The following is a 13,542-nucleotide window of genomic DNA, read 5'->3' on the forward strand; positions in this document are numbered from 1 at the left end:
ACTGATCTAAACAAATAAATGCGATTTTTTTGGTCACATTGTGTGTACACGGTGTCACTTTTAGTACGGATCAAGCAAAGACAGGGGCGTATTTAGAAATATGGCGCCCCGGGCCAATACGTTTCGCCGCCCCAGAAGTCAAGGAAGAAAAACAAAATGCAATCCGCTAGGGGCGGCATATGAAGGGTCAAATCGCTAGCTTAAGGTCCTTCATCATTCATTACTTTTTTGGTTTGGCATTCGTTTGATCCATACTGAACAGACACCGTAGACTAGCATCTATGAGCCCTGAACTACGGCTTTTTTATTTGTACATAGTTTTATCTGTCAAAAGCCGGTGTTGAGGGTCCTAGCTAAATTGGTTGTTCGATACATACGCTATGGAATGTCCAATTTAGCTAGAACCCTAAATGACTCAATCACGGAGCGTGACTGTACATAAGGACTACCTATGGTAAAGTAGTACCTATGGTAATGTTAACACATTAAAAATAAGCCTACAAGTTTCAGAGTATTTTTTTCCAAAGCGCACTTATCGTCTGTAGGCAGCTTTCCAGCGGTCTTCCCCCATTTCTGTAAGAAGATTAAATGTTAGTAGGATCTAGAATCTAGACTAGCGACTCGCCCCGGCTTCGCACGGTTTGCACAAAACCTTAACAAATTATACACTTAAACCTTTCTCAAGAATCACTCTATTGACAGGTGAAAACTGCGTGAAAATACGTTCAGTAGTTTTTGAGTATATAGCGAACATACATACATACAAACAGACAGACGCGGTGGAGGACTTTGTTTTATAAGATGTAGTGATATGCTGCATACTATGAAAGTAAGTCAGCAACAGAAGTAATCCGCGCTGTCCCTGCGGTGCGGAGGAATCCACAACGGATTTTCCTCCCAATAAAAAAAAGGTACTTATCGGTTAGGTTTAATTATCAGCATGCAACATGCATCTCAGGGGGCTAGCTAAAATGACAATCGTTGATAGAAAAAGCCAATCCAAACCTATATAATGTATGAAAATAATATCGTGACCTTTCGTAGCGTCTGTCATCCCGATACATTTTCTTTTCGTTTGGCGTTTGTCATTTTGGCTAGGCCCTAAGGTAACTTTAAGCCGCTTAAAGAAAAGTGGGAAAAGTCATTTTCAATCCAACACACACTCGCACTAACTCCAACCACTCACTCCACTTGCAGTCGTTCAAAATTTTCTAATAAGTATGTAATCTTCTAATCTTAATAAGTTTTTGGCAAAAATTACATTTTCGGTACAAGCTTTTATCGCTGACTGTACTTTTCTTTCCACAGGCAACTAATACTCATCGAGAGAATTCTAAAAACCCCAAACACTGACACAATTAGGTTGCGTTGTTTTATCACAGTGTACCTATGGCCAACTCTCTCCATCATCAGATCAGCTCGATTGTACCAATCATATTGCATTGTCATCCGACTTAGCTTCATCGGAAACCGGGAAGTGGGTCAAATTTAACTTGCAAGATTTGACCCGGACAAACATAGTTACATACATAGTAAGTTACATAGGTAGGTACATTGCAAGTTAAATAAAAGCTTGTAAACAGGACATGTCGTTTTCAATCAACTCCAAGGGCGAACGCTATGTGTTAGTAAGGGCCACCCACATTAGCGTCTTTTGAGCATCGGCGTCTAGTCCGCAGCCATAGAGTTGACTAGATGCCGACGCTCAGGAGACGCTAGTGGGGGCCCTAAATCCGGCTGCTCTGCGGTCCCAATAGGGTATTTTCCTACTAGTCAAATCAGTTTCTTTTTTAGAACTGTCAAAACGATTTGCTAAAATGGAATTTATATGAAACAATACATCGTGACGTCACGGTCAACTCGCCTACTTTTTATATTTCTATCCGATTTATTAAACAAGACTTGTGCTTAAAAATAACTGCTATCTTTGTTTTTCTAATAATTATCTAGTGCTTTATTTCATGCATAATAATTTATTTTAAATACAGGAAAATACCCTATTGTGAACTGCATAGAACATAACACGAGAATCGCATGCAATCTGATCCATCTAAAATATATATCTAAATGAATCTTTAAGCACTCGGAGGGCATGCTAGAAGGTAAGAATAACAGCCAGCATCAAACTGGTGAAGAGGCTAACCTAACGGCTCGGCCACAACATTATGTGACCGGCGACGGCGGCAGCGACAATTATAGGTGGGAACGAAAGGTCCGACTCCGATCGCTGTGTCTCGCTCCAAGGTTGGTTATCGCTGCCGCCGTCGCGAGTCGCTCAATGTAGTGGCCGAGTCGTAAGGCCGCGAAGTACGCCAGCGGGCAGCGGAGCGACGAGCGGCTGATCAAGACCGTTCACACACGCACGCACGCACGCACGCACGCACGCACGCACGCACGCACGCACGCACGCACGCACGCACGCACTCACGCACGCACGCACGCACGCACGCACGCACGCACGCACACACACACACACACACACACACACACACACACACACACACACTGCGCTCGATCAAATGTATGAACGGGCTTGAATTGCGCGCGAAAATTAAGATACCATCGAGTATTTGAAAGTTATGGTATTATGTGGAACTATGGCAATCGTAAGCTTGAGTCTGAAAAATTGTTGGAAAGAGCCCTTGAGGCCTACTTGCAGAATAATGTTTTAATTTTGTTTTTTGGATTGTTTAACCTCTAGCCGCGCATACGTCAAACCTTGCCAAGCAAAATGAAATTTTATTAACAAGCTTTTATTAGGTCGACCTGTATGTAACTATGTAATGGAATCTAAGGTAACTAATTTAACCATCTTCCAAGGATCGTAGCGTCATGAAAATTGGCAGCTGTATGTAGTTCTGATGACAATACAATAATATGATACTGTCTTGTCTGTCGTAAGAAAAGTACAGTCAGATAAAAGCTTGTACCAAAAATTAAATTTTTGCCAAAAACTTATTTTTTCAACACAAACTTCAAATTAGAATGGAACAGGAGACCTTTTTACCTATAGGTCTCTGCCTCAGGGCGGGTAGAGGTTACGAGAATATTATTATGCAATATTTAAAAAAGGCAGTTTTTACCATATAGGTACATTCGACGTCAAAGATATGTTTATATTTTTCGCTGTATTACAAAGGAGTAAGGTGCAAAAGTGTAAACATATCTTTGACGTCGACTGTACCATACTCGTAAATCCACTCCAATAGCCACAATTCTAAACCCTATTCGACGGTACTTAATCTGTGGCACATTACCAAGTTACAACAAAAGCAATGTTATTTTGATGCTGACTGTACAAGTGTACACTATGACGTACTTTTATTATTGATCCGCCCGTCTCTGACTCCAGACTGCTTGCAATTAAAAAATTCATGTTCTTAGTTATAATAGTCAAATATGTACTTAAAAAATTGTCTACAGAATTCAGATAATACAAATGAAGGCCTTTTGATTGAATTGTTTAGCGTTCGCAAAATTCATTTTTACTTTGCCGATTTCTTAAAAAAATATTTTGTTCGTAATCCATACGTCGATTAATACGTAATCATAATCAAAGAGTTCGAAACAAAATTAAAAGAAAATCACATCGCCCGGTATTTTTACTCAAAATTGAATGTAATAAAACAAAATAATTCGTGTCGTTGGTCTGTGTTCGTGTTAAATGGGGTTGCCAGGTCGAATTATTTTACAGATGACGCCACGCCAGCATAGTTTGCCCTGTCAATCCCTAGAATTGTATCAAATTCTTGATGTTTTTTTTTTATATTGTATGGCCTGTCAGTCCTTTAAGCCAAATCTCATAGAACAAAACTAGAGAAAGGGGCTAGCTATGATAGCACCATCTATGCAAACCTTTGACAGTTGCCAACCCCATTGCAACTGTGTGAAGTATAAAATGAATTATTGTGATTAATTGTTACACGCGTCCTTGCCATAAAATGTAGGTACTATTACAATAGTTTGTCAAAGGACTATCTCATTTCAAACATACACAGATATTATCATACTATCGTTGCCTTACACTAGTACCCAAAAGAAAGGATGGGTATAGTTTTTTTGGTTCTTATTTACTGACAAATTGGTATGACCAACTATAGATAAAATGTCATGTCATAACTTACTCTTGCGTTGCATTAACATGTATCCAGCTCCAAGCACTAGTCCGAGTAAGCCTAGCAGGATGAGACAAACGCCACCGGCCGGGCTCCTCCGGACCGTTTCAGTATACATTCCCTCGAGTACCATGACCCTCGGCCCGCCGTATCGGTTTACTCCATAATCTACAATGAGTTACAACATCGGTTATTTCTATACATATTACCAAAGATATACATAAGATTTATTCGGGTAATTCCGAAAATCATTGTAAAATCACTCATATTCCGTTGTAGTAAGAGTCAGCTTTCGGAATTATCCGCCACTATTCGTCATTCGGAAATACCCGAATACACCGTATAAAAAGATAAATAAAGTCTAAGAAAAAACGTGCCTATACCTTTGGTCTATACTCGTGTATATGGCGACACCGTTTTATTTTAATTTTTTAACACATTAGTTAAAGAACTAAGGATCAAAGTCAAATGCTCAAATGGCATTTTAAAAGTTTTAATCCTGTGTCGAAAGATGGCAGTAAATCTACTTTGACCTAGATGTCCTTGATAGTCTAGATAAGTATACTAAATTCTCTTTGACTGGATCTTTTCAACTTTGGTTGGATCTGACTGACTTTTAAATACTATTCAAATACTATTATTTTGGCTGGATTTTGGCACAGTTGCACATGTCATCTTCACGGAGTAACTAAAATAACGTGCTGCGAGTTTAATTGGGGCCTACCACACAGCATGCTATTAGTACTATGGTTACCGTTCTCTAAGCACCATACTGGGTTGGCTGAGATGCAGGATCAGTATCGCCGTTATACGCGCCAACAGCATGTGCATCCGAGGCACTCGCCACCGGTTTAAGTCCACTGCCAGATGACTTGGGTTCGACGACGGTGCCGCCCTTCCACATAGGGTTACTAGATACAAATTTAGAATTTCCTGACAAAATTCCTGATTTCCGAATATTTTTCCTGACATTCATATTTTTGAGCTGAGCCGCGCGCGTCATGTATATGTATGCTTGATTAAAGATTTGTTAATTAATAATTATGAAGTTATTGATAAGTTGAGTGGATCTCATTTATTATTTTTTTACAATGTTTTTGAGTAATTGATTAATTTAAGTAAATAAAAAGGTACTTTATAATATTGTCTATCAATTCAAAAAATTCCTGACATTTTCGTGTTCCGTCCCCATTCCTGACAAAAGGCCAAAATTCCTGACATGTCAGGAAAATTCCTGTCATCTGGTAACCCTACTTCCACACATCGATTGAAACTCCTTTTCTACCCTACCTTTGTATTATCTACCCCTTTGCCTATGTATGATTATGGTGTGTGTGTGTGCCGTGGCCGAAATATCGGGAACTCGTCCATACATAGTAAATACCCCGTTTTCCATATTTACAAATTGATCTAACTGGCTTCAAGATTGAGCTATAAAATAGTCCAGTTTTACAATATCTCAATACTCACGCATTTCAATGAACATTGTGTAGTTTCCGGCCGGCAACCCCTTCTCATACTCGCCCTGCTTCTTTACTCGCCACACTGGCTTGCTTTTCAGACTCGTGTCCATCCACGCTTGGAATGCAGGGTTCTTAAAAATAAGTACACGTACACTGTTCAATTATAGGTATATTAAAAATATATAGATGTCAAATACAGGTCTTAAGTATTTTTGTTTTAAGTGGAGAAGTTTTTGCAATAACCAGGCGAACAGTAACTTCTCCGTCAGAACAATCTGATCGCAAGTATACCGCAGATGCATAAATTGTTTATCCTTTTTTTTTTATATCGGAAAATCTACCACAAAGTCCACAAATCAGCCGATCGATTCACAGAATATCCCTTAACCGGAGCGGCAGCGACTTACCACCAAGAACACAAAATGACATACACAGGCATTATTACTACAGCATTCATTGCTAGTCATTTAGACCTACAAACAGTGTATATAACTTATACCTAACCTACTACAAATACAAATAACGTAACTAGTTTTAGGAACGAGGTATTTACCACGTTTATTTGTTAATATGAGGTAGCACTAAAAGTATTATAGTCTCACCTCAACGCCTTTTAGGCTCGTACCAATCTCCCACGGCAATTCCCGTGTTTCGGGATCCCCGCCCCAATTTATCGGTCTTGTAAAGTTCTTTAGTACTGGATAAGAGATAATTATTTTAGTAATAAAAATCATGTACCTCGTGTATGGATAAAATAAAACGTTATAAAAATGGTACAGAACAACAACTGTAGTGCAAAAAGAAACATTTCTACAAATACTAATATTGTTTTTTAGGTTTTGTCCGAAAATTTTCTAAGGGAACTAGTACACTTTGTCGCATCTGAACAAATACTCGGGGGGGTCTAAAAAAAATCGAAATTTTGTGTGATGTAATTAATGGACGTCCCCTATACTGTATATAAAAATACTCAGCCCAAATATCATCTTAAAAATACAATATTTAAATTGTATGTTTAAAGTAAATGAATGTGGATGCCTTACCTTCTTCAGGAGGGTTTTTGTATTTCAACGTGTATCCGGTCACTAAATTCGTATATTCTACTTCTAGGGTCACCTTCTGTTCTTTAGAAACTACTTTCTTAATAGTAAAAGTGTCTGAAAGAAAAAATACATCATGTAATTTAAACACATCACATTCCATAAGTTAGGTATCTATACAAGTTATACTACCTACTTCACCTTAGAGTTCAGAGTAGGGTAACAAAGTAAGGTTTAAGGGGTAGGGAATATTAACTCCAATTCATGAAAACTACATTAAATTAGACTTTTTGTTCTTTTTATGTTACATGTTTAAAGATTCGTTCTAAAACGGTATTAATTATTTGGCTTCGATAAAAAAAATCGCAATCTCTGATTTCAAATTTGGGTTGGGCTCAAATTTTCAAAATTTTTTGGCACTTATCTATAATTATACCTACTTATTAATATCTGTCACATTTCAAATTTTTTCGTCGCTGTGTTTGAAATAAGTAATGTCACAAATTATTTTATTTCATAAAATATTTAATTTTAGCTAGGTAGGTATGCTTTCCTTTAAATATAACAAGGAAAAAGATAAACAATACCAATACCTACCTAATTACATTTATAAACGGTTTTTCCTCATGTTTATACACATTCGGAATTAAGTATAGATTAACGTTATATTTAATTAAATAACGCACATGTACCTAAACCATGTTTAAATTATTAAAAAAAATTGCGACCAAAAAGATTACATTATGAATGAGCTTGTGGTTGGTGTGATTACTAACCACGAGTTTATCTCAATCACAAAACCATCATCATTATCATCAACATTGGTGACTCTGTAATCCTTATTGCAATGGCAGAAGTTGCACCGAATTTCAGTTAAGAGGGGGGACAAGGAAAAACAGTAATTAGAAGGTAACAAAAGATTTGTCCAAGAGTAACTAATATTAATGCATATTAACTAACCGTTAAATATAGAGTCCGCTAGTTCGCCACAGGGGAAAATGGGCGTGTTATTGCTGTAACTGAAATTCCCGCACGACTCCGCGGGACGGTCGCCCGGTTTCCCCATCAACTGTTGATCATCCCTGAAATTAATATAGTTTATTAGTTATTGGAACGAAGCTCCTTACTCGACGGTTTGCGGTGGATGGGATCCGCAAACCGTGTCGTATAACTCGTATAAGGAACTTCGTACTACTTAAAAAAAATAACAAGGCGAAAAAAAGTGTAAGATTTTGTCGTCACAAGCAATACTAGAGTCTGTGCGGAAAGAGAAGAGTCGTAGAATGTATTGGGTTCCATACATTTCACGAATCTTCTCTTTTCACACAGACTCTACTGCGATATGGGGCATTATCTATGAAAAGGGACCTTATTGTCGATGGCGCTTACGCCGCACAGCGTCGCGCGGCATTGTATTTATATCGGAGCACCGTTAATAATGGCGTAAGCGCCATCGACAATAAGGTCCCTTTTCATAGATAACGTCACATATATGTTAGTGTCAATTTGTTCCGTCACAAGCCATACTACTGCGAAATATGTAATGAGATTAATGAGAATGAAAATGAGGATGAGGATAACGGACACGGACATGAGCATGGACAGCGACGATCGTAGCGAGTGGTTCGAAAAGTGGAATCTTATTTAGTAAATATATTAAAAACGGGTCACTCACGTATTTTAAGTCGAAAAACGCTCGACATGTTTCACTGCTGCGGCCCGCAGTCTGCGCCGGTCCGTCACCGTAAACGCAAGCTCCTGATGACACTTCTCGGTACGAAGTGAAACATGTCGAGCGTTTTTCGACTTAAAATACGTGAGTGACCCGTTTTAAATATATTTACTATGTCTTTGTCTCACGGAAGTTTTGTTATTAAAATTGGAATCTTATTTATTAACACATTCAGTGCCAGCGCTTGCTACGCGCTACGAGCGTAGCCGTAGCCAATAACATGGGACAACCCGTATGTAGCGAAAAGCGACTACGGGTAGAGCACCCGCCTGGCGGGTTGCTGGCAGTGAATGCGTTAATTATAGTTTGTCAAAGGACTGTCTCATTTCAAACATAGGCAGAGAGACAAATTGGTTTGACCAGTTGGTTGGTTTGTATAGTTATACAAACTTACTTTGAGGACGCATAAGTCGTGTTGGTCTGGTCGAACTCGGGCAGTTCATAATACAGAGTGACTTCGCCCTGGAGGTCATGTTTCAGCTCCAAAGGGAAATCGCAGTCACACTTGAACAGACCCATGCGGTCGGGTGTACTTGAGGTGGTGAAGTTGATACAGGGCATGCCTATCTCGGTGTCGGTACATTTGTTCACCAGCATGTACTCCCAGTCGAGTTTCTTTGACACAGGCTGAAATAAATGTAGGCAGTAGTATTATGGACTTCAGGATAGAACCAAGGCGAAGATTATTCATAAAACCTACATAGTACATATCTAAATAATTACTACATAAAATATATAAATGGTCGTGCATTCAGTGATAGAGGACCTTAGAAAGTAAGTTAGAAAAGCTCGAAAAGCTTAAAGAACCAAGACTTAATGGACAAATAATACCATTCTCAGAAGAGGTCAAGTATCTAGGGGTTATTTTCGACCAAAAGTTAACTTGGAACCCTCACCTGAGAAATATTATACAAAAAGCGAAAATGGCCATGTGGTCTTGCTGTCGAATGGCAGGAGCAAGATGGGGCATAAGACCCAATATTGCTATGTGGTTATACACAGCGGTAGTGAGGCCAATTATCACCTACGCCTCCGCAGTCTGGTGTAACAAAACCAACCAAAAGACGGCAATAGAAACTCTAAACAGCCTGCAACGCACGGCTTGTTTAACAGCGACAGGCGCCTTCTCCTCGACTCCGGGGGCGGCCCTAGATGCACTGCTGGACATTATACCACTCCATCTGCAGGTGCAAAAGGAGGCCAAGCAGTGCGTCTACAGAATATGCACGCTAAATAGGCCAAAATGGCGCTCCCAAGCATTAGCCAAACTAAAGGCCTGGGTTTTTGCAAATAAAACCCTTAACATGCCCACTGATGACACGCACACCGAATGTCATTTCACCAAACTGTACACAGTAGAAATACCTCCTAGAGACAAATGGACTAACAACCAAATGTACGTTGAAGAGGGAAGCCACATCTGGTACACGGATGGTTCAAAGAAAGGAAATGATGTAGGATGTGGGATCTATGGTGAGAGACCTAAGCTCAGAGCTAGCGTCAGCATGGGCACAAAGGCCTCAATCTTCCAGGCAGAAGTCTTCGCCATCAACAAATGTGCGGAGATTAACCTGGACAGAAACCTAAGACACCAACATATCTACATCAACTCAGACAGCCAGGCTGCTCTGCTGGCACTAGAATCCCTTGAGTCAAACTCAAAACTAGTCCACTAACTCCAACAAAGTCACACTTAGATGGGTACCAGGGCACTCCGACATTAACGGAAACGAAGAAGCAGACGAACTTGCAAGAAAGGGCGCAGACACACCCCTGGTCGGCCCAGAACCGTTCTGTGGAATCACAAAACGGGATGCATATTCTCTGCTCAGCGACTTAGAAAAAAAGAGAGCAATCGATTGGTGGAAGTTCGCTAAAGGACAAGTACACTCGAAAGCTCTAATCAAAGGGTTCAACAGCAAAATCGCTAAGGAGCTTCTGGGGCTCAAAAGGCACAAAACTTGCGCGGTGACTAGAATACTGACTGGACACTGTAAGTTGAACAAGCACATGTTTCAAATTGGCAAGAAACAAGATGCGACATGCAGGTTCTGCCAGGAGTCAGAGGAGACTGCAATGCACATTCTCTGTTCCTGTGGACCACTAATGTCAAAAAGAAGTACCTACTTAGGGCGGCATGTATTGCAACCCTATGAGGTACAGAACGTTACGGCCCAAAGCATCTGTAATTTTCTGGATGCAACGGGCATTAGTAATGAACTTTAAAGGGCCGTCACAATAGATCAATACTTGGTCGACGTGACACTCAAAGGCCCGATACCACCCCAATAATAATAATAATAAGTTAGAAAAGATCTTTCGATTTGACCTCCATAAATGTTCAGTGAAACCTGGCGAAACTTAATGGTTACATGGAAATAAAACGTGAGCAAGGCCTCCAGTGCCCAGAGGGCCTACCGCGAACCACGTTGGACGTGTTGCCTTTCTGTCGCACTTGTAAATTCGTGCGTAAGTGTGACAGGGAGGCAACACGTCGAACGTGGTTCGCGGTAGGCCCTCAGAGCTGGGATCAAACTAGCATTTGCATTTGTGGCAAACGCTAATAACCACTAGGCCATTCGATTCACGGCAATATTAGATGAAATTATGTCACTTAACTTAAAATTCCGGTAAAACCATTCGACCCTAGTGCTCTCAGCAAATATCTACCCTATTACCTTTTCTTAATAGCGAAATCGCATAATCTGACAGATGGATTTACCCGAGTTTGAAGTTAAGTGGCTGAATTTCTGAATGCAATATTTTTATGGCTTACAGTTGGCCAACTCTGGTAGAACAGTATGGTGATCAACTCAGGTGATGAATTCTTTGATAATCAATAAATCAAAACCGTAAATATTTACATTCGTAAGGTAAATACAAACCACATCCACAAAGGCGAGGCACCAAATTCCAACGCCAACCAGGATACTTGCAGCAACTAGAACTCCAACCCCAATCAAAATTAAGGTTTTAACTGACCCTGAAATAAATGAACTCTTAAATTATAAACCTTTATTTATTACAATTAAGTATTAAACTAAATTGTACTTAAAACTAAGCACAACTAAAGTGTCATTCAATAGAAATTGCTAACTATGTAAACAAACCGCCATACTAAAATTGACACTGAATGTCAATTTACTAGTAACTTTTGTTTACATAGTTAGCAAGTTCTATTGAATGACACTTTACATGATATATTATACCTAGATGGTTTGGTGCAACCGATCTTAAATACTTAAATAAGGTATAGTAGGTACAAACAAAGAAAGAAAATTTGAGTAGGAAGAGTTAACAACAGACAGGATATTCGCTAAAATGCCATCTATCATAAAATTATAATTGTATATCAAGTACCATGCTTAGCTAGAACTTGCTGAGTGACCTAAATAAGGTACGAGATTTGAAAAGTTATTTATGTCACTATAGTAAGTATATGTACAATACTCAATATTTATATGTATATGTATACTTTTTCTACGAGTAACCAAAGTTAAGTTACTCCAATTTTAATGGCACACCAAACCAAACTGGCATACAAGTATATGTAATCAGATTCTTTCCAAATAGTCACACAACTGCTTTAGTGGAATAAAAAAAAGAACTGAACTTACTTTTAGTAGCCATAATGAGATATCCTGCTCTGTTGGTACACTCTGAGTAAGCTTTGCTCTGAACATCAAGGTTCAGTTAGTGTTCTTGTCCAGCTGTAACATAACATCATCATCATTATGGTCATGATCAGGGCTTGCATGCCAGGCTCCGAGAAATCCAGTTTCGTGTTACACAAAACAAAATAACTACTAGGTATGACCATGGCTCCGGGGCCGAACGCACCACACGGACAACGACTTCGTCGGGTTCGTGTAGTTCGGATGCATAGCACCGCCGGGAATAAGAACACGGACGCCGGGTTGGCGTGTAGCACGGATATCGGGAGCCCTAGTCATGATAAAGTAGTCATTTTACTGTTTATTTAAATTTTCGAGGCTCACTTGCAGTTTTTTCTCTTAGATTACAAGTGTTTGATCGAAAATAAAGCTTTGATGTATACCTGGATGCAAATGCGTGCCCGCTGCTATGCCTACGAAACTATCAGGTAGGTATGCGCAGTCGTGATGCGTACGGCATATATGGCCAAGCCAAGCCTTAAATTATGTGGTACTTCCTGGGTATTTCACTCTACTTCATTAAAACTTTGCTTTGCTTATCCACTTAAAATTCATATGTAATTTGACAGTGACAGCGCAGCAGCAACAAAGAGTATAATTTTATTTTTAAAATACCATAGATGCTAGGATCCTATAGATGAGCTAGAGTCTGTTCGGAAACAGAAGAGGCCAGAGGGCCTACCGCGAACCGCGTTCGACGTGTTGCCTCCTTGTCACACTTACGTACGAATTTACAAGTGCGACAGAGAGCCAACACGTCGGACGTGCTTCGCGGTAGGCCCTCAGGGCTATAACCGCAAAAATCGAATTTCGCAAATTGCGGGCATTTTTCTCTGTCACTCTTATTACGCCTGCATTGGAGTAAAAGAGAAAGATCCCCGCAATTTGCGAATTTCGGTTTTTGCGGTAGCCCCTCAGAAGAGGCCCAATACATTCATACGACTTTTCTCTTTCCGCACAGAGGGAGGTCGCGGTGCGGTGCGGTAGTGTGAAAGGCACCTTATAGTTATTAGGGTTCCGTACCAAAAGGGTAAAAACGGGACCCTATTACTAAGACTCCGCTGTCCGTCCGTCCGTCCGTTCGTCCGTCTGTCCGTCCGTCTGTCACCAGCCTGTATCTCACGAACCGTGATAGCTAGACAGTTGAAATTTTCACAGCCGCTATAACAACAAATACTAAAAACAGAATAAAATAAAGATTTATGTGGGGCTCCCATACAACAAACGTGATTTTTGACCGAAGTTAAGCAACGTCGGGCGGGGTCAGTACTTGGATGGGTGACCGTTTTTTTGCTTGTTTTGCTCTATTTTTTGTTGATGGTGCGGAGCCCTCCGTGCGCGAGTCCGACTCGCACTTGGCCGGTTTTTAATCTATGGATGGTGGCGCTGGTGATGCACGGTGTCATGTCGTCAGATGTCAATGTCAAAAAACAATACTGTTTTTCATAATTATTGTTCACTTGTTGTCGAATTAATATACTTAACTTAACATTACAGTATTGTTAATATATTGAAATA

General features: G+C 39.9%; 1 protein-coding gene across 1 annotated transcript; it reads right to left on the reverse strand.

The window, feature by feature from the left end:
- Window positions 1–477: 477 nt before the first annotated feature.
- LOC134656915 (cell cycle control protein 50A-like) lies at window positions 478–12,050 on the reverse strand. The gene is made up of 9 exons (XM_063512467.1): window positions 11,968–12,050; window positions 11,236–11,333; window positions 8,745–8,977; window positions 7,579–7,700; window positions 6,622–6,735; window positions 6,181–6,275; window positions 5,586–5,709; window positions 4,125–4,283; window positions 478–573 (listed from the first exon to the last, which is right to left on the reverse strand). The coding sequence occupies exons 1-9, from the start codon at window positions 11,978–11,980 to the stop codon at window positions 533–535; spliced, it is 999 nt and encodes a 332-aa protein (XP_063368537.1). The 5' UTR covers window positions 11,981–12,050; the 3' UTR covers window positions 478–532.
- Between the last annotated feature and the right edge of the window lie 1,492 nt (window positions 12,051–13,542).

This window comes from Cydia amplana, chromosome 19, assembly GCF_948474715.1.
Source record: "Cydia amplana chromosome 19, ilCydAmpl1.1, whole genome shotgun sequence".
NCBI classification, from domain to species: domain Eukaryota; kingdom Metazoa; phylum Arthropoda; class Insecta; order Lepidoptera; family Tortricidae; genus Cydia; species Cydia amplana.

Excerpts from the sequence above, each read along its gene's own strand:
- LOC134656915 (XM_063512467.1), bottom strand. Across the intron at positions 6,736-7,578 it reads AGCGGACTCTATATTTAACG|ACACTTTTACTATTAAGAAA; the intron begins GTTAGTTAATAT and ends TTTTTCTTTCAG. Across the intron at positions 4,284-5,585 it reads CACAATGTTCATTGAAATGC|ATTATGGAGTAAACCGATAC; the intron begins GTGAGTATTGAG and ends AACTCATTGTAG.